The sequence below is a fragment of the Chionomys nivalis genome, chromosome 6, assembly GCF_950005125.1.
Source record: "Chionomys nivalis chromosome 6, mChiNiv1.1, whole genome shotgun sequence".
Lineage (NCBI taxonomy): Eukaryota > Metazoa > Chordata > Mammalia > Rodentia > Cricetidae > Chionomys > Chionomys nivalis.
The window spans coordinates 32,746,237-32,773,355 of NC_080091.1; the positions used below are offsets into that span (position 1 = coordinate 32,746,237).

Sequence of the window (27,119 nt, forward strand, 5' to 3'; positions counted from 1 at the left end):
GGATGCAGGTTGGATGGATAGGGAAGGTGGTTGGATCTAGGAGGAGCTGGGCGAGGAAAGAGCATTGTGTGAAGTTCTCCGAGAATTAATAAAAATGGGGGAGTGGTTCTTTTTAAAAAGACAAAGAGTAAAAACTTTAATCCATCCCATGCCTTATACTACTACATCTCAACAGGGACATAGATGTCCTTAAAACACATTCTGTGAGGGAAACAGGTGTGTAGACACAGAGTGTCCCCAAGGATGCTAACTCTCAAATCTCTCCTCCCAGAGGCATTTCCACGCACAGTCTCGTGCTGCTGCTGCTTTTGTTTATAACATATGGGAGAGTCTGCCCGGGTGAATATTCTCTCAACCATGCCATCAGGAAGGCATTTACAAGGTAGGAGGCTCAAGAGGTTCTTGCAGATCTGGAGGGTCTTGCACTAGTTTGGGGGGCTCTTGCAGATCTTGGAGTTGTACTAGTTCAGGGGGCTCTTGCAGATCTGGGGGTTGCATTAGTTTGGGGAGCTGTTGCAGATCTGGGGATGGTTGCACTAGTTCGGGGGGCTCTTGCAGATCTGGGGGTTGTACTAGTTTGGGGGGGCTCTTGCAGATCTGGGGGTGGAGCAGCTGGCACTAGTTCATGGTCAATGTACTGACACCCAAAGAGAACTCCAGACTCTGGGTTTTGGAAAGTGTTTCCTTCACTTTGTTCCGGAATGGGGAGCCCTACAGACCCTCTACCCACTCCTTCAGTCATTTTATCTATACAGGCTGCTCTTAGAGAAAGGTCTTCATCGCAGTCTGCATATGAAGTCTGGGAAAGTCTGTCTAATTACTCATGTTAATAGAAGGCTCCATTTGCAGACTCTGGGCAGATGCTTGGCATTTTATTTGGGGTCAATAGAGAAAGAAATTCTCAGAACAAGAGGGTCATACCATCTGTTTTGCAGAAAAACATCAGTATTCTTTAACCAAAGGCTGCAGTCACAGTTTATGATTTGTGAAGTCCAATTTCAAAGGGCCAAGCTCTGTCAAGCCTCAAGTGTTCATTTGCTTTTTTACTTTCAATGCAAAAGACTTCTATCACAAGTAAACAGTAACCAAGCAGACAGTCTAAGGTTGAGGCACACTCTCTCGGCATCTGCCATGTGGATATTGTTGGGGTCTTGACACTCCTGAGGTTAGGATGTGTAAGGCGATGAGTGGACACGCTTAGTAGAACATGCCTTTGTAAGTGAATTTTGCTAACCCAGGCAATTTCTCCAAGGCACTTTGACTCTAGAGATATGAATTATAATTATTTACTTTCTAGTGACAGGTAGTATAACAACGCTATAAGTTCAGGGGTTTCCTTTCTCTTTTTGTAGAGAATATTTTAATGCCCATTCTGTAGCAGTCTTATGAATTTGATTCTCATTCAGTTTTATGTAAATATATTTGTCACCTATTGGGGCAGGAGAGGATGGTAATAAAATCCACTTCATTCTTTTGATTTAAGGACATATTTTTAGATTCTGTAAGACAGAGGAACACTGACCCCCTGTTAGATGGTGACTCACAGGTGCTATTCCCTTTATTTTTATAATTTTATTGCTCTTTAACCGGGTACAGCCTGGAAGTCCCAGTTCTTGGACTTTCCATGGCTCAGTAATCCCGCCTATTACTGCTGCAGCTCTAGGAAAGCTACATGGAATTTTCTGCGCCCCATTTGGCAAGGCCACAGTTACTTTCCACTTTGACAATTTGACTGAACAGATGCATAGACTGTGCCAGGAGGGGGCGCTGTGAGCAAAACAAAGAGACCCTGTCGGGCATTTTCGGTAGATCTGGAAATCAAAACACTAGAACACTGATTTGGCTAATTGACTTCTATGGCACATTCCCTGATTTCCTTTTTACTCGATATTTTTCATATGCCTCTTGATAATCAATTCAGAAATATTTCAGCTGAGATAATAAGCTGTAAGATCCCTGTGTGCTCTTGGGCCTGATAGACTCAGGTAAGACCTCTGAGATGTTGACCCAGGTGGGCTTAAACGCCTTCTGCTTCCCAGAAGGAAGGGAAACCTCACTGCCTCTTGCAGCTCTGATCACCAGCAGGGCCATATTTATACATCCTGGCGCAAAATGGAGTGTTTAAGGTGGACCCTGTCTGCCTCACCCATCCCCCAGTACCTAATCCTAAAAATCAACAACTCCAGAGAGGCTGTTATAGGTAGCATTCCAGAGAGAGCAGGGGACCAAGGGCAGGAGAAGCGAATCCTGTGGAATCCAGGGAGCGTTCTCTTGGTTTTCCATAGGAAGCAGTCCTTTGTCTCCAGGGTGCAGTGTCCTCCTCCATAAAACTTGAAAGATGGCAGTCTAGATTTCTGTCTTCAACAGCAACAAAATATTACTCTAATAGCAAGTTGTGGGGCATTTAATCTGTATTTGAAGTGCTTCTGAACTCAAAATCTTCGTGAAATCCCAAGTCAACAAAACAAAGCTAAGCCACAAGCAAGGCTGTGGTAACCGAGGCCAAGTGGGGGATCCATCCCAGGGCACTCGCTGGGAGATGATCGCTCCTGTCTTTCCCCCACGCTGCACTGCCGCTGTGGGCCCATTTGGTAGAATCACTGTAATTAGTACACACAGGACCAGGGCATCCTTGGATCCTTCCATTTACCTCCTGTTCTCCAGAGTGCCTGGGACGAGCAGGAGAGGATTGCTGTGGCTGGGGATGTGTGAGCGCAGGGTCACCACACAGGTGTTTCTTGAATGATGCCCCAACAGGAAGCAAGTCTCAGGAAGTGACAACTTTTCTCTGAACTGTGCAAACTTGAACTAGGGGTACAGTTTGGCCATAGATTACAAGCTTAGTATGGGCAAAGCTGCCTTAGGGGTGATTTCCCAGCAACCTCCAAAAGTATTATGTGGAACTGGAGAGATGGCTCGGCAGTTAAGAGTACAACGTCTCTTCCAGAGGACTCTGGTTCTGTTTCTCTAACTCTAGTCCCAGGGAACCCAGTGCCCCCTTCTGGCCTCCGAAGGCACCAGGCACACCTGTGGTACACAGACATGCATGCAAGGAAAACCCCCATACATATAAAAGTAAATCAAATTTTAAAAGTTTTAAGTATTGTGGAAACTCAGCATGGCTATGAGCTGTCCAGTGATTTGTGTTTTAGAACAGGTATGGAGCATACTAAGAGATAGGTATGCAGTCAGCTTGTCTGCCAAATAGCCCTCCCTGCCTCCAGCTCTTCCACCTTCTCTTTGTATAGTGCTCGCTCCCCCCAAAGTTTGTAAATATTTTCAGGGCTTTATCTGCTTTATCTGTGCCCCTACCCCAACTCTGCCCCTTTCGATCCTTCTTCCCGGGCAATGCGCTGTTTCCCCATCGCAACCTCTGGGTATCTCTGCAGCTCTCCCACTTGCTCAGAATTTAACAAGACGTTTGGCCAAATTTTCAGAGAAGTGTGAGATTGAGAGCTAGCAGTCAGTAGTGGGCCTACATAGATTAGGCTCCAACCATACAAAACAAATTCCTGAATGGGTGGGAAATGATCTCTACTCAAGAAAAGAGAGCTGGAGCGGGAAAAGGCTCTGTGGTTAAGAATGTGTAGTTCTCTTCTGGATGACCCACGTTCGGTTCCCAGCATCCATGTTCAGCAGCTCACAACTGCCTGTAACTCCAGCAGCAGGGGATCCAACTGGAGTTAAATTTGGCCTCTGCAGCTGCCTGTGTGTGTGTACACACACACGCACACACACACACAAGGGGGGCATAAATAAGAATTTTGAAGAAGAGGAGGAGGAAGGAAGGAAGGAAGGAAGGAAGGAAGGAAGGAAGGAAGGAAGGAAGGAAGGAAGGAAGGAAGGAGTAACTAAAAGGAGTCAGATCAGTAGCTCCTGGCTATGGCAATGTTGAACAGATTTACAGTATATATAAATTACTGATGGAGGTATTTCTTTCTCTCTATTAACATATTTGAAGGCTTTTCCTTGCCCTTGGTTTCTTTTTTATTAAACTGTCCAGCTTTTTTCACATGGTTTGTAAGGGTTACAGCATCTTCATTTTTCTGTCACATCCCTAAGCCACCCTTAAGGAGTCCCTGCCCACACCCAGGGCTGATGCTCTCTGGCAGGAAGCATCAGCCTCTTCTGTGGTGTGGATGCTTCTGCTGTGGACCTTCTCACATGATGGAGGTCATGTCCCTGAACATGGAGTTAAGAGACGTCTGCAAATGGCTTTCTCCCTGGTGCACACTAGCTCAAGTGACCGGTTCTCTGTAGCTCAGTTAACCTTCCCTGGATCTTAACTCCACTCACTGTCCCTGGATCCTGGACCTTAGCTCAGCTGATCTCCTCCAAAAGTCCTCGGGACACTCCATCTGCATACAGCTGGTGACCTCAGCTAGGGCAAGGCCTACTTCATTACCAAGTGCTGAACGTTTCATAGGATTGGATACTGTGCTAAAAGTGAAACACAGAAGTGTTGGCGGGCGAAATTTTGTACCACTCTAAAGCTAAACTATTATCAGTTGAAACTCTTTGATTATAGGCTGCATATACTTGCATGCATGCATACATACATGCAAGTATGTATGTTTTCCCACAGCGGGACAGGAATTTGATCTTGTCTCCCAGTGTCTTGAAGAGTGCCTGGTACTTAGCAGTTACACAGTGACTTTTGTTGAGCGAAGGAGCGAGTAATAACCAAGAGGATTTTTTCCTACTGTTTCTCTCCCCTCTGCCACTGAGGAGCAAAGTGAATTCTGGGGTTGTATCTCATACTGCAGTTTGCTTTGCCTTAACTCTCACAGAATACCTAGAATGAGAGTGGTAGAAACAAACGGCAGGATCAAAGCAACCCACTTTCCCCCCTCACTTGGAATGGTTCTTATGGGTTCATGCACACTTTTTGTTTTGTTCTTGGATTAAGAAATGCCAGACACTCCTTTGGGGACCTGAACAGCACAGACGACTGGTGGGACTGGACTCTGAGCATGTTGCTGGATGGGCTGCACCCAGAAGGACCCTCTGCTGGGACCCCGGGGGCTCAGGTGGGCATGCGTTCATTTCCTGTCTAATGAAAGCAATACGGCAGTAAGGGGGACTACAAAGCAGTGAAGGGTCTGCTCATTCACACCATGGCAAAGAAACCTGTTAGTCTCCTTGCCTGGAGCCTGTGTTCTCCCATATCAGCCTCCTAAGCTATTCACACCCCCAGTCAACGCTTGCCTGTCCAAGCCAGACCCGGACACTTTAACTGGGTCTGCAGATGCAGTGACCTGGGCTTCCGCAGCCTTGTCAGTGAATCCGTACTGCAACCATTGAAGTGTACAATATTCTTATACTCTGAATCTTCCCCCTTTCAGCCTGGAGCTCTCGGAGGGCAGTGCCACCTCATAGGCCCTGCGGTGATCAGGCAGCTCATGGTTTCTTCTGGTACTGCATGCGCGGTAAGTGCACTGGGAGACTCAGGGCCGGCAAATGGGTTAAGCTCCCCAGACAGCTGGGAGGCAGTGTGAGAGTTCCAGGTGCCAGGGCCAACCTTCCTTCTGCCCTTTCCAAGAGCCCTCTTGTACCCTCTGCCTTCTTCCCAGAAGGGTTCTCTTCACTTCTAGAATTGCCACACTAGGCAAAAGAAGGCTCTTTCTTCTAAAGCTGAAACTAGAATATTCTTGCATTATTTTCTGATGGCGAAGGGTATCCAGAGACAGCATCACTCTGTAAGGCAATGTTTTGCAGATTAGCCAGCCCCACACAGCCAACACCTCAGATGCAGCCTGCAGCAGGCATAGCCCTGATCCTTCTAGCTTGAGACGAAACTGAGATCAACAAGTAGGCTTGAGACTGGTCCTGAAGAGTAGCAGGGTCCCTGACCACAGAGCCTCTGCTGTACTTTGTGTGGCGGAGCTTGGGAGCCCCACAATGATGATGGACTTAGGGACAGGGATCAGTTGGGGTTACTTGATGGGCAGTTTGTGCTCTAGCCTGCCAGACCAGTCTCAGAGCCCATGGAAGATGCACTACCTACACTGAGTCGCGACCTTGACCTTGAGAACCTAAAAGTGACCCCTAGTGGTCCTGAGACCTGTGGGGCGATGAAGAAGATCTCCATGTACAGCCTAGGGAGAACAAGGTGAGCGAGCCTCAGAAAGATGTTCCTGGGCCCCATGTTGTTTGCTGAGGCATTTCTGCTGCAACTCAGCTTCTGGGCAGGCAGGGAAAGGGCTGGCGCTGCTCATGCCTGAGCAGTGTTCTGCTTGGGAACAATGGTGTGGAAGAACTCAGACTCCAGCTCAGAGAACTCAGACCCAGTACATGGAGGAGGACAGAATGGGACATTCTTTAAAAGTGCCTGCCAGAGCCTGCGGAGTCTTGGAGTCAGGTGAATCTTTGTCCTTTGCTCACTGTGTGGCAAGTGGGGTGCTTGCACAATCTGGATTATTCCCCCCTAACTCCTAGAGGATCACAGACACTGTCTTCAGCTGCACTGGAGCAAATGAGGAGTGGGTATTCCAGTGTGTGTGGATACAGCACGTCTACGCCATTCTTCCTGATGCTCAGCCTATAGTCAGGTGCCCTGCCAGTTCCGCAGGATACCCTAGGCCCACAGCCTTCATCACAGAATGGGGCTTTGCATAGGAAATCTGTGCTGTCAGAGTAGTGTGCCCGGAGGAATTAAAAAACAAGATATGATTTGCTACTAAATATGAATTAGTACAGTGTGGTTACTTTCTGTCCATGCAGTCCACGGTGAAGAGAAGGCTGTGACTATTTGACAGCCCTTGGGGAGGGCGGCTGGGCTTCTCTCCCTCACGGGGCACAGGTGAGGGTGGAGACCATCTTTTGGCTGTGGTTGCATCTTTCCTGCAGGGACAAGGAGGAAAAGAGGGGCAGTGGGCTCCTGGTGGGGATCCTAGCTCCCAGGAGAACTGTCTGTGTGGTAATCAGAAGCCTGGGGATCATCTGTCCCCGTGAAGGCTTGCATTGGGTGTATTGGGCACCGTGCCACAATGGGATTTTCCCTGGACTCCTGAGTCTTGTTTTCTGCCCTCCCTCTGAACCTGAGCTGTTTTCCAGGCATGAAGTCCACGTAGCCCTGACTGCCCTCAGGACCAGTAGGTGGGTGGACCACAGCACCAGGGCTGTGTCTGTGCACTTCACTCTCTACAACCCTCCCACGCGACTCTTCACCAGTGTGACCCTAGGTGCAGAGCTTCTCCCCACGGGAGGTCTTGTCCCCTCATCCCTGGTTGAGTCAATCAGCATCTACGGTGACTCAGCCCCACGCTACCTTCTTGTGCTTTCTGAGGTGAGTCCACCTGCCCTGGACCTCCTGGGTAGGCACAGAGAACTGGGGCTTCACGTGGCTAAATGCCTCTGCAAGCTGAATACTTCTACTGCCATGAAGCTATGGCCTTCCCATTGACCCACCCACACAATTATTATTAAGTCCCTTCCATGTGGTATGAATCATAGAATAAGTGTTGGAGTGGAGACAAAGAACATCCCCAACGGGGAAACCAACCACCACATACAAAATGAGAACAAATATTCAACCTGCCTTGATGTGCTAAATTCAATGTGGAGTCTTTTTTTTCTTCTTCTTTTTGTTTGTTTGTATGTTTGTTTGTTTTAAAGGCAGCATTTCTCTGTAGCTTTGGAGCCTGTCCTGAAACTAGCTCTTGTAGACCAGACTGGCCTCAAACTCGCAAAGATCTGCCCACCTCAGCCTCCTGAGTGCTGGGATTAAAGGCGTGCGCCACCACTGCCCCGCTTCAATGCAGAGTCTTAGCCCCAGCTACCATAACAAAATGTCATCATCCCTCACTGTCCAACATTTAACTTTCTGTAGTCAACCATGATCTGAAAATATGTACTGGAATATTCCAGAAGTTGTCTACATTTGAAAAATCAACTTTACAGTATATTATGGTGTAATTATAGTATGTTGTTATGATTGTTCTATTTTATCATTGGTTATTGTTGCTAATCAGTTACTATGCCAGATTTAGAAATTAAACTTTATCATGGCTAGCTATGTATTTATAAGAAAGTTCCAGTATTATAGGGTTTGTCACTATTGAAATTTCAGACAGCCACTAGGGACTGCCACGTATCCCTGTCAGGTGAATAAGACTACTTACTATTCAATGCCTGGGTGGCTTAAATAATAGACATCTATTTAAGAAAGATCTGGCTGCTAGAACCCCAAGATGAAGGTGCTGGGAGTGCTGGGCTGTAGTGAAGAACCCTCCTTGGTGGAGGGATGCTATCTTCTCACTGTGTCACGCAGCTTGGCTCCATCTCTGCACCAGTGATCAAAGAGAAGGTATGTGTGCTTTGGGCATCAATGTGTATATAGACTCCAATATTATAGAAACAGGGCCCCACCTCATGCCTGCACTTGACCTTAACTTCTTCTATTGAGGTCTGCCTTCAAAGAGAGACATTATGGGGTTTGGAGCTCCAAAAAATTGATTTGGGGATATCTGCCCCCCCCCCCACATCCATAGCACTAGGAGTCAGTGCTTCACATTGCTTCACTGAACAGCCAAAAGCCTCAGCAGCCACCCTGCATGGTGTGCCTCTGGCTTTGTATCTTCTTATTCCTTGTTTCTCTCTGAAGGAACCATATTCAGCTGTTGGGAAAGTCAAGTCTACTCAGCTTCGGGAAGTGAAAGGAGTTTAGGGCCTGTTAGATCAGACGAGATTGGACCGTTCAGGGTGGTGTGGCCGTAGACGCTAGGGACTGTTAGAGATCACCACTGAGCCTGGAATGGAGGAGCAGCTTGCAGCCCAAGTGTAGACTACTAGGAAGGGTTGGGGCAGGAGAGGCTCTTGCCTTCGGCACCAAAAAAGAAAACATAGTCAGAAAACAAGGTAAATAATACACTAGTGTGATATCTTAAAATGTCAGAATTCACGCAGGAAAAAAAAATAAAGCCATATTGGGCGAAATATCAAGAGTTTAAAAAATCAGGTCAGAGCCCGGCGGTGGTGGCTCACGCCTTTAATCCCAGCATTTGGGAGGCAGAGGCAGGTGGATCTCTGTGAGTTAGAGTCCAGCCTGGTCTACAGAGCTAGTGCCAGGACAGGCTCCAAAGTTACACAGAAACCCTGTCTCAGGAAAAAAACAAAACCAACCCAGGTCAGTCTCCGGCCCTTTCTTTGGGCTCTACACCACAGAGAACATGGACACTGGCTGGAGGTATCCCCCTGGTGTAGTTTCCATTATGGAGAACAATGGTACTGAAGTATTTTTATCTGACAGGAAAAGCCCTTTTCTCAGGAGTCTTACCAATGCTGCTCCCCACATCACCGTGGTTCCCACTCTAGTGCAGAGGCAATCTCTGGTGTTTGTGCTACGGTGTTGTTGTCTCACACCTCCCCTTAGGAAGCAAAGCCAACTTGGCTCTGATTACATTTGCCGTGTCTTGGAGTGAACCCACAAAGGCCCAGCACCCATAGCTCTCAAAGAGGATGGAGAAAGCCCCCGATGATGGGTTTCAATTCCTGCAAACTGGTGAATAAATGGCAGGCTGGCATGATGAGCCGGCGGTGGCTGTGGACACCCCTATGTCTTATTCCTATCTCAGGGTCAATAGCGCATCCCAATGCTGCACATGGAATTGGGTGTCTGGGACTGCTTGGTGTGAAGGGATACCAAGCTGCCCAGGTGCCTACTGAAGGCTAGTTTGTTATCAAATGCTGCCAAGAGGGAGAGGCTTGTACCATATCCACAGAAGCAGAGATGAGCAACGGAACCAGGCAGAAGTCTAGACCTTGAAAAAACTACTTAGCTGACCCTTCGTTTGTCTCACTTATTTCCGGCCCCTCCCAGCTGGCGTTCCTAGTTCTCAACGTGACCCACCTCTGTTTCCAGCTCTGGGGAATGGCCACCAAGGGTGTCCTCAGCTACTGGAGGAAACCAAGACACTGGCTGGAGGTAACCTCTCTGATGTAGTCTTCTTTATGTAGAATACTGAGACTAAAGTATTTTTATCAGAAAGGGAAGTATTTTTTATCAGAAAGTCTTATAGATACTACTTCCAATGTCACTGTGGTTCCCCACTGTAGTGTAGAGGCAGAATAGCATTTGAAATCAGGTTCTCTTGGTATTGGTGGTAGTGGTGCATGTGTGTGTGTGTGTATGTGTGTGTGTGTGTGTGTGTGTTCGTGTTCATGTGTGTTTGGATACATAAACATGGGGAGGCCGGCCCTGAGTGTCATTTCTCAGATACCGTCAATCTCTCTTTTTAAGATAGTGTCTCTCACTGGCCTGGAAATCATCAATTAAACGAGGCAAGCTAGCTGGAGAGCCCCATGAATCCACCCATCTCTGTCTCCCCCACATGGGGAGTCCAAGCATGTGCCATGACAGGCATTTTTACACAGGCTCTGGATATTGCATTCACATTCTCATGCTTTCACCTCACCCTCCGAGTTATCTCCTCAAGCACTGACTAAATATTTGTCAGGCAGCTTGTCACCAGAGGGTCAGGGATGCCAACTGAGTCCTCCCTCAGCCACTAAGAGACCTTTCTCCCCTGTGTTACAGCTCTCTACGGTTGGGGTAGCCCTGGCCTACCATGCAGCCTCTGGTCACCTCACTAGCCTTGCTGAGAATGTCACTGACCAGTTCCGCAAAGGACTTCACCAGATGTTTGTGGACCTAAGTCTGATGGTGTCATGGAATCAGGTATGCTAGGGGACTTAAGGCTACCCAAAAGAAGCCATATCTGATGTTGCTCAGTGACATCTGTCACACAAGGACTAGAAAGTTCAGTGTGATGATTTGTCCTGTTGAAGGATAATGCCGTGAACTCACAGATGGTGGCACTTGAAGCACTGAGGGAGTTGGAGAATTCCACGTGTGCCCACTAGCTGGGCATCCATGCATGCTATGTGGAGCAGAGCTCAAGAGCCAGGGATGCCAATGGACTTGCAGCAGCATGGGGAGGCAGGTGTCAGTCAGCATAGTCTACAGTAAGGAGGCTGGCACTAACATGCTTAGCCATCATGCCTGTCTTCCCTTCCATCTGGCCATGGTCTTAGACGCAGGGATATTCAGTAAGTCATAAGCCTGAGACTCAGAGAAAGACTTGAGGTCATGAAAAAGAGAAACATCACCTCTAAGTCCTTCTATCTCTGTTCTCCAGGCTTCTGACTGCAGAATGGGACCTCTACCAAGAGAACCAGGTGAAATATGCAGGGTGGGTCTCATAAGCCCCTGAGAGGAGATCAGGGAATCGGATCATAAACAGCTGGGCTCCCTGGAGGTCCACTGCCCCATGCCACAGAGGGTATATGCATACTGAATCTGTATTCTCATCTTTGTAGCCACAGCTAACACCTCTACCTACCCACAGATTCTTTTTTTCCTCTGATAATTTTTTATTACTTTATAAATCAAAATTTTTACTTCCTCCCCTCCTCCCACTTCCCTCTTGCTCCCCCACTCACCCTTCCCTCTTCCCCTCCAGTCCTAAGGAGAGGGCAGAGTACCCTGCCCTGTACCCACAGATTCTCTAAGTCTCTTTTCTACCTGCCTTGAGGGCTGTCAATGCCCCAGGGTTATCCTGTACCTAGAGTACCTTCATACCCTGGACAAGATGCTCCCAGAACAACCTGAAAAGAGGGGGGACTGCTCCCTGTTCCACCTTCTCTCCATAACTTCCCTCTGGCTCTTCTTTGATGTACCCTGGGGCCAGCTTTCTTTTCTGCTGAGTTAGAGAGCCTTAGAGGGCACAAGGATGGCAGTTGTCCACCACAGCTCTAGTCTTTCTTTTCTGGATAAGTCGTACCACTGTGGTCTCTGTTTCCCCAGAGGGTATATCAACCTCCACCCATCTTCTTGTCTCTTTTTTCACCATCTACACTCTGAGCAAACTGTGGAGCAGAAACAAAGAGTGTTCCTGAGACAATTGTTACAGCTAGGGAAACTGAGACCCAAATGGTGTCAAGACCTTCCTATAACCAGAGTGACCCAGGTGTTGAAGAACCAGAGACTCATCAGCCTGGGGGCGGTGTCTTGAATGATCCCCAGCAGAGGACAGTCTGGGTTTCTTCCTGGAGGACAATCATCTTCCTTTAGCAGATATCACTTGATGGTGCGACTTTATAAGTTAGTCCTCGGTTCTCCAAGGCTAAGAAGAGAGCCCTTGCATGAGGGAAACCCTGAAGCTGTACTTCCTACTCCTGAGTGTTGAGCTCCACGGACGCTTATGAGTCCCAAGGTTAGGCATAAACAAAGTTGACACCATCTTCACATCAGAGCAGCTGGCGCTTCCTTACTGAGCCTGCCTCCTCCCGTTCCTGCTCACCACCCCATGGTGCTGTCAAACACTTACTTTGTGCACATTTCTGATCCCAGCGGGGACTCGCTGCATGGAGGGTACCATAGGCCATTTCTGTGCCAAATATCAGGAGCAGGATTCCAGACACTTCTGCACTTCGAAATATAATTGCTACAACTTGTAGGAGTCTTGTATGCCAGTCACAGAAGTCAGGAAAATCATCTTTTTTATCCACACAGGCAGTAAGCTCTGTTCCTTTCTGCCCTAAAACAGAAGGTCTTAAGACCCATTATCCTAGTACCTTATGGATCCCCCAGCATGTAGAACACCAGGATGCTGCTCTCCATGTCCTCCCAACTGTGGGTAATGAACACCTCAGGCGATTCCAAAGGCCTTCTGTTTGTTTTGTTCTTTGCCTTAGTTATTTTGAGAAATATGAGCAGTTAAAGAAGATCTGAGTCAGTCATAGGCACCCCAGTATCTTCTTGCAAGCATTTAGCATCTACCAAGATGTGTGTGTTGCTCTATGACTTGGTTGTCTCATACACCAAAAGGCCCGAAGCTCTAAAAAGGAAGTTTATCAGCTTGTTCACTACTGTTCCCCAGACAGATGATGACTCTCACTTCTACTGTTGACATCACTGTCTCATCATTGCTAGGCCTTCTGGTCTACCTTTCCCGTGTGTCTGTATTTGTCTCCACATTTTCTACCAGGGGGGCTCAGCTCACTTTTTGTCTCTTCTACCCTACAACTACAGCTATGTATCAGTCTGGATTCCAACTCTATTCTAGCCAAAGTTCCTTTCCTGAGACACTTTGTTGGATGCTCTTCTCACTGGGATGTAGTAAGGAGAAACAGGAGTCTGTCAGGACATTCTCAATGAGCACTGGCCCCCAAAATGGGTTCACCTTTCACAGCCTCTTTCTCCCATGTGCTGTCTTTATGGTCATGTTTATTGTCTCCAGAATCTTGCCTGGAATGATTCCCTCTTCCCTGGGGATTTTATTATAGCCTGGTGTCAATTTCTGGGCCTTCCCTTGGCTCTTGAGTAAGAGCTGACCTGGTCAAACCTCATCCAGCCCCACATTCGCATCGGCCGTGTGCCCCTACATCATCTGTGCCATCGCTAGAAAAGTTATTCATTTTCACCAGCCAGTACCTGGGGTACAGCTCAAGCTGCTCAGAGCTGAGTGCTTCCAACTCTCCTCTCCACAGGGCTTAGCTTGAGAAACTGGAAAGGAGTTTAGAAATTTGGTATGCAAATATTCCGTCTTACTCTGCATATAATATTATTTTATATAGGTAGATCTAAATAAAACACTAAGTAAATTTCTCAGCTTAATATCACATGTTAAATTTCAGCTACCAGGAAATTTGCAGTTCTGCCCATAGCTCACATTGTGTTTCACCTACCCAGTGTCAACCAACTCCATTTTTCCCCAAGCACAGCCGTGTCTCACAATTTTGAAGGGACCACAGGCGTGCCAAGCAGATATCGCACAACCATCCAAGCATGGGGTGATGTACTATCTAGTGAAACAGGTAATGGTGTCCCATCCACACCACAAATGGCACCACCCATACCCCAAGAGGGTGAGCAACACACTGAAGCAGTGGAAATGGCTTCTGCTCCTATAGCCAGTTACCTGCGGCGGGAACTGTGATGTAAGGATGGGAGGCCTTCAGAGCACGCTGTCACCGTCTGATCCAGACGCCCTTGCAGCTGCACCTATGGCCTCAGCCTCAGCTTTTCTTTAACCCTATGAGTAAGCGTCCTCAAATTTTAAGTATGGTAGGACCATGGTACAACACTTAAGAGGCTTTCGAGGACGAGAAAGAGGAAGACTATACATACATATTCCTCTTGGCACATGATAGACATCCTATAAATAAATATGATAATGGAAACAGTTAGGAGGCTTTCTGGTGTCCTTTCAATCAGATATAGGCAAGAAAGGGGTCCATGGAGAGGCCATAGCTGTCTCTCCAGTGTCATGGCCCCTGACCCCTGAGAGCATAGAGAATGAAGTGTGGTCGGCTCAAATTGAGATGTTTGTTGAATTTTATAAATTTAACGTGCAAAAGTCTCCATTTGTGCGGGATGCACGTATTATTTTACATGTGTCGGTCTAAATAAAATGCAAAGTCAGTCTCTGCGTTCATTTCCGCCTGTTAAACTGCAGCTACCAGAAAAGGTGCAGCTCTGCCCACGCCCCCACATTGTAGCTCTCCTAGCCAGTACCGGCTGTGGTGTCAGTCGTCTCTGTTTTTCCCCAGCACAGCTGTGTCCTGCTGATTCGAAGGGGCCACAGGTGTGCCAGCCCCTCCCAACTTCCCTGGGCCTCTGTTGTCACAGGTGGCTGTTGGTCATTTCCCAAACAACCTGAAAACCTTGATCCCTTGCCCACATGGAGTTCTAGCATGTGGCACCCATTTCTTTCTCTTGGGGGAGAGAGATACATGAGCCGAAAGGCCTTTCGCAGCGAGCTTTCAGCAGGGGTTATGGGTACCTGTGTTGCATCTGGACTCTGACCATGCCCCTGGGTCACCCTGCTGTGTGTCTTTTGTCCCATCACTGTGACTGTTTGAGCCATAGACTTCAAAGCAATAATGCGGGAACCGTCCTAGCTATCACAGGATTCAATTTTCAGTATCTTCAAGGCAAGCACTGGTAAAATGTTGCATGATGAGGGAGACACACCCTATCACTGCTGCGACAGACATTTCCTTACTGAGCACAGTGTACTGAGGCTCAGAGGGGAAAAGCCAGACCCGCTCCGCTGTCTCTACCAGCCTGGCTTCTTGAAGATGCCTTACAGTGTGCCCTGACTCGTGCTTCTGACTTGTGCTCCTCTGCAAACACTGACGCTTGGTGTCCCTGGGAGACCTGGTGTCCCTGGGAGACCTGTGGTCTAAACAACTCCTTAAATGGACTTGTGTTTCAGCACAGCTCACAGGTGTGTGCCCGTGTCTGCACCTCCTTATTGTCCTTGGCAGGACACACTGACCTGCTGTGTTCTTCCCTTAGAGGGTAAGATGGCTCCGGGGAAGCCTGCTGTTCCTCTGGATGTTGAAATGTGCTCACCTCCTCGGCCTCCTAAGCACCAGGGCAGCCTTCTCTGCAGTGATGTGTTCGTCTCTCTCCAGAGCCCTGGCACCCGCAGTAAGAATTCTCTCCCCTTCTCCAGCGATTTCCTTAGTCAGCCAGCACATTGGTTCACCCTAGGCAGAGAAAAGCAAACTTCTCACAGGGTGGCACACTATCCAGGATTCTAGCCACCTGACCCATTACGGTGGGGTTTAGATAAGGAGTATCAGTATTATAAGTTGCATTTTTGACAGCAATAGTCAAGATTTATTAAACAATGGCTTTGTGTTACACCTTCCCACAGAGTATTATGGTTATTTCCTGTGGTTATTACTGCCTACAGATCTCTCTCTAGGTGTCAGGTGTACCTCTTATGTGTGAACACACTTAACGAGCACAATGGGCCGCGGGCAGGAAAGGTGGTTTTCTCAGATGAGGGAATGACACTTGCCTTGGGACTATAACTTTCAGGCGTTTTGACAGCCGTTGCTGCTTCTCCATGCAATTGTCACCCAAGTCCTGCACACAGAGACTTCTCCACTCACACGCTAGAATCCACTTTGTATTATTGACGTCACGTGAGGAACTACATAACATCAGTAGAACTGACAGAAACCCCAATCAGGACAAAAGAGCGTCATGGGTATATGGGGCTCAGCCCTTTGCATGAATGCTTGGCAATGCCTGAACAGGGCAAGTCTCTGTTCAGGGATGGGCCAAAAGTTCTAACTGGGGAGTGAAGGCCCAAACCAGGCCCAGAGTGTAGCTTAGGCCCTGATGGTGCTCCTGGTTACTGGTCCTGAGCAGGTCCCAGTGGAGAAGCGCTCACTCCAGCCCCATAGGCCTAGTGCCGCACATGTTCACACCTCTGCCACAGACAGCATTGCTATCAAATCCGAGAGAGCCACTTGCTCAGGTGGCTACTGTGAGGATGTTCTGGCTCTCAGGGCCCAGGGCTCACACAGACCCACAAGTACCCAAGCAAGAATCTCCTGCTATAGAAAGTATAGACCCCAGACCTTGCTGGACCTGTGTTTGGAGGAGCAGGTCAGCAAACGAGAGCAGAAAGAGTATACCTTTGAGTCTAAGACAACTACATTTCAAGCCAGGCTACCCCTACCCAAATCATAGATGTCATCAGAGGCCAGCAAATAAACTTGCTGGGAAACACATGGCTGATGTATGCCAAAGAAGGTTGCTTGCCTCGGAAATTATATGGATCTATGTGATCCCTACCTAGCAATAAACTGTTATTTACACCGTTTAGCACTATATAAAAGTGCTTTTATGTTAAGATTAGCCCAAGATAAAATGAACAATGTCATTTATGATATTGTCAGTGGCACTGCAATTTGAGGAGCAGCAACTCCCTCTACCTACTGGGCAAAGTTGCCATCCCTTTTTCATTCTTTTCAAGACAGGTCTTATGTAATGCAGCCTGGTCTTAAGCCCACTCTATTGCCAATGATAACCTTAAATTCCTGATGCTCCTGCCTCCAGCTCAGAGCACTGCGATGGCAGGCATGTCCCACCATGCTCAGCCTAGGCTATGCTTTCTTCCTCCTCAATCCCACAGAGATGTGTGCCAAACCACTTCAGAGTTCAGGATATTCAATGAGTGCCAGGCAAGAGGCGAGGAATTCTAAATTCAGGGCCAGGGAAAGAGAGGCCAGTGATTCCCCAGACAGATAGCACGATGGCGGTCTGTCATCCAGACATCACACCTGAGAAAGTGTGTCAGCCCTGGGGTTGGCTTTAGCAGACAGCGGGAAACAAACTGGGCTACCAACACTACAACTACAACTACAAGACCCCAAGCCAAGTCCCTGTCTCTATTAGCCAAACCATAAGCTTAACCAGAACCAGTTTGGCTCTAAGTAGGTCTTAGAAAATCAGTAAGCTTAGCCGGGCGGTGGTGGCACACGCCTTTAATCCCAGCACTTGGGAGGCAGAGGCAGGCGGATCTCTGTGAGTTCGAGACCAGCCTGGTCTACAAGAGCTAGTTCCAGGAAAGGCTCCAAAACCACAGAGAAACCCTGTCTCGAAAAACCAAAAAAAAAAAAAAAATCAGTAAGCTCTTTCTGATTCTTCTGAAGCCATTATCTTTACATAGCCCATGCTGGGTGCTAGACACATATAGACAAAAGACCTTCACAGTAGCAGTAGGTCCCATATAGTAGAGGTCTCATATATAGGCTCCTGGTAGCCAAGATGGCCTAAAAAGGATGAGCCTCTTTACAGCTGATCATCCATCACAGGCCCTCATGGTCCATGTGTGTGAACCATGACCTGGCCTTCAGACAATCTCCCAAGCTTCAGTGGAAGGAGGGTGACAGGATGGGACTAGAAGAACTCTGACGACAGAGGAGAGAGCACAGGCCTCTTTTCAGAACTACGAGGTGGCTCGGAAGGTGTAGATACAGGTTGAAACACAGAAAGAGAGCTGGGAGGGGCAACTGTGGTGGAGATTGGCCTCTTTGGGATAAGATCCTAAACCAGAAAGGCTTGGGCTGCACACAAAATCCTCTTCTCCCAGCTTTTAGCAACTTAAAATAATTGAGAAGTCCCCAAATAGCCCTCTTCCCCAAAGAGAGTCGGTAAGTCAGCATCCTGGGGTTTCCTCCCTGCAGCTGTTAGGGGCCCTGTCGCTGGCTGCCTATTCCCACTTGTGCCTGTTTCTGCTCTTCACCTGGATGCCATCACCCGACACCTCTACAGACGCATTTCCTGAGCTGCTGCTTCAGTTTCTGGGAAGAAACCAAAAGGACTCACTGCGCAATTGCTTGGAGTCTGGGCGTCGAGCCGTGGCTTGTTACTGTGGGGCCCTGTTTCTGCTGGTGGCCGCTCTGTGTTTTGGAATGGTATGTGGATACTCCAATGCAGCCTAGACTTTAAAGTCAAAGTGTGTGAAGGTTTCATGTGAAGGTTTCATCTGCTATCAGGACAAAGTGGTCTCTGGCCACATAGACAGACAAATCGAGACTGCGTTGGCCAGATCTCATGGGAACAGACCCTGCTCCCAGGATCTACCTGAACTGCCCTGAGGCGGGGCTGGGGGCACAATCAGCTTGATTCTTCCTTCACTGAGAACAGTCCAGCAAGACCACAGCTACTTCAGCTCAGGACATGGCCTTCCTGGCCTCCCACTTGGTGACTCACGTCTCTTCTCACTTTCAACTTGATCTCAGGCTGCCTCTCCTGAATCTCTCTTCTGTGAAGAGGGCACTTTTACAGCTGGTCTGCCCTTAAACTCTAAGCCGGCTTCACTGAGTCATGGTCCTAGACAGCCCTTTCTGTCTCCCTCTGAATTCTAGCCACATTCGAAGCAGCTATATCAAGAGCTCTACCGTCCCAGGATGGTCCCGGCACATGGTGACGCTCAATACAAGTGAAAGGAATTGGTCAACGCTTTCTCAATGACCTCACACTCTTTATTTCATGAAGTTCTGCCGATGCTCTCGTTGGTGGATTGTTAGACTAGAAGTGGCTACGTATGCTCGCACCCTGACAGCCCTCGGTCTGGCGCTCTTAGCTCCTTTCAATGGTCCACATTCCCCGCTCACTCCTTCCCATTCATCCATCCATGCTTAATTCCTTCCTCCATCCTGACCACTTAACCCCCCAGCTGCCCATCCCCCATCTGTTTACCCACGACTACACTCACTGGCCCACTCACCTAACTCTCTTTCCATCCATCCATTTCGTGTGTGTGTGTGTGTGTGTGTGTGTGTGTGTGCATTTGGAGGCCAGAGGACAACTCTCAGTGTCGTTCCTCAGAAACTGCCTTTCTTCTCCTTAAGAGAAAGCCTCCCATTGTTCCAGAACTTACCAGGTAAGCTATACTGGCAACCAGTAAAATCTAGGAACTCACCTGTTTCTTGTTTCCAAGTGCTAGAATTAAAACCGTGCATCAGCAGGTTCAATTTTGTTTAGGCTTGGTTAGATTTTCCAAGACAGTGTTTCTCTGTGTAGCCCTGGCTGTCCTGGAACTCATTCTGTAGACCAAGCTGCCCCTGAACTCAGAGATCTGCCTGCCTTTGCTTTTTGAGTGCTGGGATTTAACACCTATAATCACACCAACTTCTTTGGTTGTTTAACCTGCCTTCTGTGGTTTGAAGCCATCCCTCAGATGTGCAGGCAAGCTGTGTCCATCTGCCAGCTGTGTGTGCTCCCAGCTCTTGGTGTCCCCACACAGTCCTGCCAAGGGTTGAAGGGATGACCAAGGGCGGGACATTTTTTAGAGATGTTTTGACATGTTTCCACACACTGTAGAACCCCCCCCCCCCCACACACACACACACACATGCAGGCTGTAGCAGAGTCTGGCGATAGAAATCCAGAAGAAAGGGGGAAGGGAGGTCTTAGGGAGAGGTACTGACGTGCTCCGAAGGTGTGGCTCAGCAGCAGTAGGGGGAAGGAGGCTCTGGGTCAGTGAGTTAGCAAGCTTTAGCCTCCTGGGGCCTGTCAGCACAGCTTCTCCATTTCAATGAACAGCACCACGTGAGGTTCTCCGAGGCGTCCAAAGCAGACAGGCTCTAAATGGCTAAAATTTTGTTTGTTTGAGCTATGTTCCAAAATAAATGGGATGTGAGCTAACACGTCTCAGTCGGCAGTGAGGAAATCAATAGCCAGGGACTCATATCTGGGGCACAGTGTTGGCTCATCTTATTAGCACACACCATCTCCCATCTCCCAGACACCAGCCCACACTCCAGCTGAGGTGGTGTTCTCCACAGAAACACCTCCATGAGACAACAGCAGTGTGCTTCACAGTAAGATAGCCTCTCACTTCTGAGCTCAAACCAAAGTTCGACACCTGAGTGGCGTCTTCCTAATTTTGTTTTGCCAAGCTTCCTGAGAAGTCCTTCAGCACCAGCAGTGGATGTCATGTCCACTTCATAGTTTATCACATTGACAGTCATTCCATAGCTTGGTGGCACAGAATTGACAGAATTGTTTCTCTTTCTCTCTCTCTCTCTCTCTTTCTCTCTTTATGTCTTTTCCAGCTGAAGGCGTCCCTCCTGACTTTTTTCCGAAAAAGTAAGTCTTCTCAAAGAAAATCTCATGTGACACTTAGAAATGTTGCTGTTTATGCATGGCATAAAGTCCTCGCCATTCTGGGGCGGGAAACAACTCTTGAGGAGACTGAGGTGGCTACGGATCAGGTAAGCTGTGTGACCTTGGAGCAGGAAGCAGCGACACACTCGGGTTGAAGACAGTACCATGCAGGCTTGCCTTCTTCTAGGAGAGCATCACTGTGGATCCCTACCAATTATTACCGCAAAGGCTCAACCCTAGTGGAGCTCACAGACTCTCCCCTTGAAATACTAAAGAGCTTGCAGGGTTCGCGGACTCCGCCGCTGCTCACTACATCCTGTACTGTTGAAAACGTAGAGTCTCCAAGTTTTCCTTGAGTTACTCACTTGCTTTTGGCACTGGCTATCAGACCCAAACTTCTACCCAAACCATGGGGCCCTTGACACTTCGGGTTGGGCACTCCAGACACTAATACAAACAAGTCCAATCTAGGTATTTTCACAGTGACTTCTCAGCCGTCATCTGTGACTGCTGTGTATACAGCATTCCGTGTGGCCCCGAAGCCTGCAAAAAGTCGTCATTGCACCGTGTGTTTGGATAGGGCTTACTGCCCGTCATGTGCCCGTTATGGCTTCAGATCCATTCAGTGGTCCTTTGTCAAAGCGTCCTTAGTGGTGACACTTATGAATGAAACAGTGTGTGCACAAACCATACATGAAGGAACCGAGGCCGACAGAAAGAAGCCGGCCCAGCACCCAAATCTTCTGGGTTCTAAATATCTTATAACAGGGAAAACTGTCTAAAGTTGGCATCACTAAATAATTCAGATAATGAGGGCAAAAGAAATATTTTGCATTCTTGTATGCCTTTACCAATCTCGTTTTCTTCCCCTAAGAATTATTACCTGGATGAATTTTCAAGTCTATTGGATGAACTTCTGGTAAAGATTGATGGTTTGTCTGACAGCCTAGAACTCTCTAGCCTAGAAAACCAGTGGAGGAGGACAGTGGAGTCAAGGACAGGGGAGAGTCCTCTCGTTGGCATTCCAGGGTACCATGCTACTGTGGTAAGACTATGCAAATTATTTTTTAACTTTCTACACAGCAATCTTTATATTCTAAAGTTGGTTTGAAATCATGGTAGATTTGTATAAAACCCCTCTAATGTAAGAATACATTAGTGTGAAGATGTGCTCTGGCCAGAATTACTTAAATTATTTAAAATGGATGGCAAGACTTCAAGTTTCCAAGTAGTACCAAGGATATCTATATGCCCCATCCTTTCCCATTCTAACTGTAATCAATAAAGAGACCGAGAAGCAGAAATGGAAAGAGCATCTCGCAGAGATGAGGGATGTCTGCTCACACAGAATGTGACGGGCAGTGCTAAACAGCCTGCTGCTGAGTGCACAAGGATTAGAACAGGGAGGGGAAAGATGTGCATCTGGATGCTGCCGAGTACAAGAGCATGCACGGGGCTCCAGATTGGCACATCCAGAGCTGCCAATCAAAAGCGAGGGCAAAGGAGCATACATCTAAAAGCAATTGCCACAAAAGAGTGGCTACTGCAAGCAAGGCATTCTCTCATGAAAAATAGTGAAGAAAATTATTATTTCAAAGTGGAGTACAAAGCTAAGAAGAAAGAACACAAAGATGAAATTAAAAAAAGAACGAGTTTCCCTGGGCAGTGGTAGCATGTGCCTTTAATCCCAGCACTCAGGAGGCAGAGGCAGGTGAATCTCAGTGAGTTCAAGGCCAGCCTAATCTATAGAGCAAGTTCCAGGACAGCCAGGACTACCCAGAGAAACCCTGTCTTGAAAAACAAAAAACAAAAGACAAAGTTGATGCGAAAGAAGAAAAATGTTTCTCTATATCCACAGACATAGAGAAATTCATTTCTATACACAGTAAAGAGAAGAATAAGAATAGATTTACAAGAAAATGAGCAAAGAGTGAGGGCCTGGGAAGACTCAGCAAAAGTATTTTTTAAAAAAAAAAGTTAAAATTTATTTTAGGAATAATAATGTACAGAGAAATCTGAAAAGGAGAATAAGTCAGAGAGAGAGTAAAGATTCAGGTCTATACAGGTGTTACTTCACTGACAATGGGGCTCGATTCCAAAATACCTACCGTAACTTGAAACATGGCACACAGAGAGGCATTTGATCCATCAGGACTGCTGAGCAGCAGAATAAGCAACACAGTATGGCACAGGACCAAGGCTCAGTGGGACTAGTCAGGGTCTGTGACGCTTTATGGCCTCTATAGAAAGTGCCATTGTTTCTGGAAAGATCTATCTGTCTGTCTATGTATCTATCTATCTATGTATCTATCTATCTATGTATCTATCTATCCATCCATCCATCCATCCATCCATCCATCCATCTATCTATCTATCTATCTATCTATCTATCTATCTCTCATTCTATCTATGTGTCTACCATTCATTTATCACTGGTTTTTATGTGTATGTGTGTACTTGCATGAGTTTACGTGCACTGGTGCACATGGAGACTAGAAAAGGGCATGGCCAATCAGATCCTGTGGAACTGTAACTTAGAGGCACTTGTGAGCCACTAAATGCTGCTGCTAAGAAATGAACCTGAGTCCTTTGCAAGGGTAGGTCTATCTTTGAACTCTGAGCCATCACCTTAACACTGAAAAATTGTACTTTCAAAAATTATAAGTCAGGGACTATTTATATATCCAAAAAGGAACTCATATCCCAGGGTTTTAAAAAGTGGATTTAGATCTCTTTAAACTAGGGTAAATGTTAGACACTAGACTTAAAGTAACAATGTCATTCTTTTGCTGATGAGCTAGCGTCACTGGCTGCTTCTACATGATTTCAAACTTAAAAAGCTCTACTTTACAATTATTATTCTAATTACTAAAGTGATCCAAAGGTTCATCGCAGCAAAAGTGGTACACATCAAAGGAAAAGTATAATTTTTGAGAATCGGAAATAGAATGGTCAACCGCATGATACACTTAAAAAGCCAGAATGCACATATGCAGAGAGAAAGAATAGTGCTCCTACAGTCTCTGTAAGATGAAGAAACTGAAGAGATCATAGTAGACTGTCGGCAGGAAGAGAACCATGCGAATGTCCGTGCCCTGAGATCTGAGGAAAATAAGGGTAGAACCTGGCTGGCGTGTTCTATCAAATCAGTACTGACAGGAACAGCTGAGTGAGGGGAAAACGCCTATATTCAACCCAGTTCAGCAGCAAAATTCGCATGCACTCAGCAAAGCAGGGGAGTGGGAATGGTCAACATGAGGCGTAACTGAGCGGAGCCAACAGCAAGACAAAGTGGTTCCTTAGAGGCGACCTTGTAAGCCATCAGCTGTCCTACAGTGAAGTACGTGGGTGACAGCGGATGCAAGCGTATACAGTACAAAGGGAAAATAGGAAACACATTTGGGGACATTGAGTGAATGACAAAATCTTGGGGAAGACAAGGTGGCTGTATATAACTCCACACAGCTAAGCTGACCAGAAAAGAGAGGGAGGTGAAGCGGAGTTGGGATGGGCACCCTCTGAAACCACGAGCCAGATGTGGCCCAAGTGGGAGTCATGCTCCTGTGGAAAAGCTAAGCCCAGGGTGCCTGCAAACTGTTCCTCAACACATGGAAGAAACCTTTCAAATGTGTTGTCTTGGAACAAGAAATACATTGATTAAAAAACTATACCAAGATACCCCAAACTTCAAAAACCTACCAGCTGTACTGATTTTGACACAAAAAACAATCTACATAAAACACTAGCAAGCAAGATCCAGCATCAGATTAAAAGAACAATATCCTATGAGTATGAGTTTTAAATCAAGATTACTTTTAGTGTTAAACACCCTTCACCAAAACAAGAGTAAAATATCATTTGACTCGCCACATCTGTATTTAGTGAAATTCAATGTCTCTTCTTAATGTCTCTTCCCTCTTTTAGAAGGGATTGACCCTAAATAAAATATCTCTGTGTGTACAGACAGTTGGGGTACATCAGACACTGGGCCTCAAGCTGCGGATCTCAAGTGCGCTTGAGGGTTTTTTTGTTTTGTTTTGTTTTGTTTTTTGTACAGTTGAGGCAAGAACTCTAGGCAGAGCTGCATCTCCAGCTCTCACTGGAGCTTTGCTAAGGCATAAATCTCCTCCCACTGTCTCCTGTAAGTACACTTATGGACATCAATGTCATGACTCTAAGGGCCAGAATCGCCAAGCGTGTCTGAGGAGTTTCCATATGCATGATGCATGCTCTTGCAAGCCCTTCCGTATTCTCTATGCATCAGAATCCGTGCTGGTTTCCTAACGCTCTGCCGTGTTCATGCCACAGACTGCAAAGACTCATACTTGTAATCTGTGCCCCAAGGACAAGCTGTTCTTGTGTGACATGAAGTGCTTGGCGCTACCACAATCATCAATTTTACTCCCCTCCCACGGGAAAACGCAATTGTTTTCTGAACAGTCACTTTATGAAACATTTATCAAAAGCGTATTACACACAAGCCGCCGTAGCTGGGTTTGCCAGCGCCTGTAGCACCCAGGTTCCGCAGCACGAGTTAGCTGTCCTTCTGGGAAGGAGCTGGGTGTCAGTGGTCCCTGAACAGGCCAAACCCAACTGGGCTTTGCAGAACAGACTCCCCTTTGTGTGATGGAAACCAAGAACAGGACCCATTTGATTTTCCTAACTCCAGGGCAGTTGTTTTTCATCTTAACCAATAATAATTAAGATTGGTATCTCTCTAAAAAAGCAGGCGAGGCTGCCCGGAGCTATCGCCAACCACCTGCAAGCTGCATTGTTCTTTGTGCGCAAGTGACTCAGAGCACCAGAACGCTGTGGCTGCCAGGCCCACCGCCTCTTCTCGCCCCTGGCTCATTGCTCATTCTGTGATTCTTGGCTCTCCCCTGCCTTTTAGCTACCTCCACCTACAGTCAAAGGAAAGTTCCTGCTTCACTTCTTGTTGTGGTCCAGGGCCCTCGCCACTCAGTGTGGCCCTTCTCTGCAGATGCTAGCCAGGCCTGAGTCCACAGCGGCAATTGGGAGATGCTATGGGGGGTTTGCCCCATAAGATTTCCTCTTGACTTGGCTTTTGTGATGCGGTTCAGGCAGGATGAGTCAGCCAGGAGGGGACACTTTATCTCAGGACACAGTTGATCGACTCAAGTGGGGCACATGCAGTTCCTCCACAGAGCGCCTGTCAAGCACACATAAGACCCTGGTTCCTTTCCCTAACACAAAATATTTTTTGTTTTGTTTTGTTTGTTTTTTCGAGACAGGGTTTCTCTGTAGCTTTTGGAGCCTGTCCTGGAACTAGCTCTTGTAGACCAGGTTGGCCTCAAACTCACAGAGATCTGCCTGCCTCTGCCTCCCGAGTGCTGGGATTAAAGGCATGCGTCACCACTGCCCGGCTCAACACAGAATATTTTTAAGTGTAATTACTTAATCTCCTTCTGCCAGGAAGGAAGAAGAGAAGTTTTCATAGGTGGAAAATTTGGGTTAACGTTCTGCATCTGGGGAATGAAGCATAGGCCTCCTGTGCTTGCAGAGAAGCCTCCTGTGCAGAGGCCAGAGGCTCTGCTTTTGGGTGGGTTCGAACTATGCACTTGAATTCTGAAGCTCGCTGTTCATTTCTTGCTGTTCTTTCCTCAACTTTGCCAGTTTGTGAGGTACCATGGGGATAATTTAGAGCACCCAGTTTCACAGTGAGCCTCTGTGTAGACCAGAGCCTCTCAACCTTTGGGTTGCGACCCCCCATGTCAGATATTTGTGTTATGGTTCATAACAGCAGCAAAAATACAGTTATGAGGTAGCAACAAACTAATTTTATGGTTGGGGGTCACCACAGCCTGAGGAACTGTATGAAAGGGTCACAGTCTTCAGAAGGTTGATTGTCACTGATAGACTTGGTGCTTATAGCTGGCATCCGCAACACTACCCTTCAGCCATGTGGTACCTATGGTACTATCTTACTGGTCGGGAGGGGACAAGGTAATTTAACACACTGAGCTGGAATTCTGGAGGGTAAGGCAGGCTGTGCTTCACGTAAATCCACCTCAGCCCTCACATGAGGAAAGCAGAGGGCCCTGAATGGTCCTGCTCCTTCTGATGCGGGCATAGAAGTCTCAAGGTCCCCACCACTGAGCTCCTGTTGACAGTGATTCCTTTCTAACTACAGAGTGGGGCCTCTGGGCACAGAGTGCAGTCTCGTACCACGTGCCCTCCCTAAAACAAAGGGCACTGTGTCATTGCAAACGAAGTTAATACAAACATATTCTTTCTCTGTATGGGCTTACTCTAGACTACTAAAAACAGGCGTCAAGGTTCATGCATGTGCCTGTCACCACTCTGGGGACTAAGGAGGCAAGGGTGAGCAACACTAAACAGCAGAAAATCTCAGAAAGAGGAGCAAGAATCTGGCAACTTTTGTATCCATTTAGTTCTGGATGCGATGGGCTTCTTCCATGAAATGAAAAGGGGCCAAGGACAGTGCAATCATAAACGAAAGTGAGAGGCTCCAGGAGGAATGCACCCCGCCATTCCCAGGAGATGTTTAACGAACCAGGAGCGGCTGTGTTCCGGGATTCAAGTAAAAATGATCTTCCTGTCTGTCTCTGCCCGTGCTCAGAGAGTTACATCACAATCTGTGTCTCCTCTACTCCTGAAGACACACAGTAAATGCTTAGCAAACTGATTATCAAGCAGAAAGTGATGGACAAAGGCT

The 27,119-nt window shown here is 47.3% G+C and overlaps 1 protein-coding gene across 1 annotated transcript in view; it reads left to right on the forward strand.

Moving 5' to 3' along the window:
• Pkd1l1 (polycystin 1 like 1, transient receptor potential channel interacting) overlaps nt 1-25,466 on the forward strand; it is a 103,434-nt gene extending 77,968 nt beyond the window's left edge. The window contains 12 exon segments of the mRNA XM_057772856.1: nt 272-382; nt 4,910-5,030; nt 5,346-5,429; nt 5,964-6,112; nt 7,057-7,288; nt 9,821-9,925; nt 10,538-10,678; nt 15,305-15,439; nt 17,995-18,225; nt 20,371-20,529; nt 21,297-21,467; nt 25,314-25,466. Coding sequence (XP_057628839.1) covers nt 272-382; nt 4,910-5,030; nt 5,346-5,429; nt 5,964-6,112; nt 7,057-7,288; nt 9,821-9,925; nt 10,538-10,678; nt 15,305-15,439; nt 17,995-18,225; nt 20,371-20,529; nt 21,297-21,467; nt 25,314-25,466 — 1,792 coding nt within the window.
• Nucleotides 25,467-27,119: the final 1,653 nt, after the last annotated feature.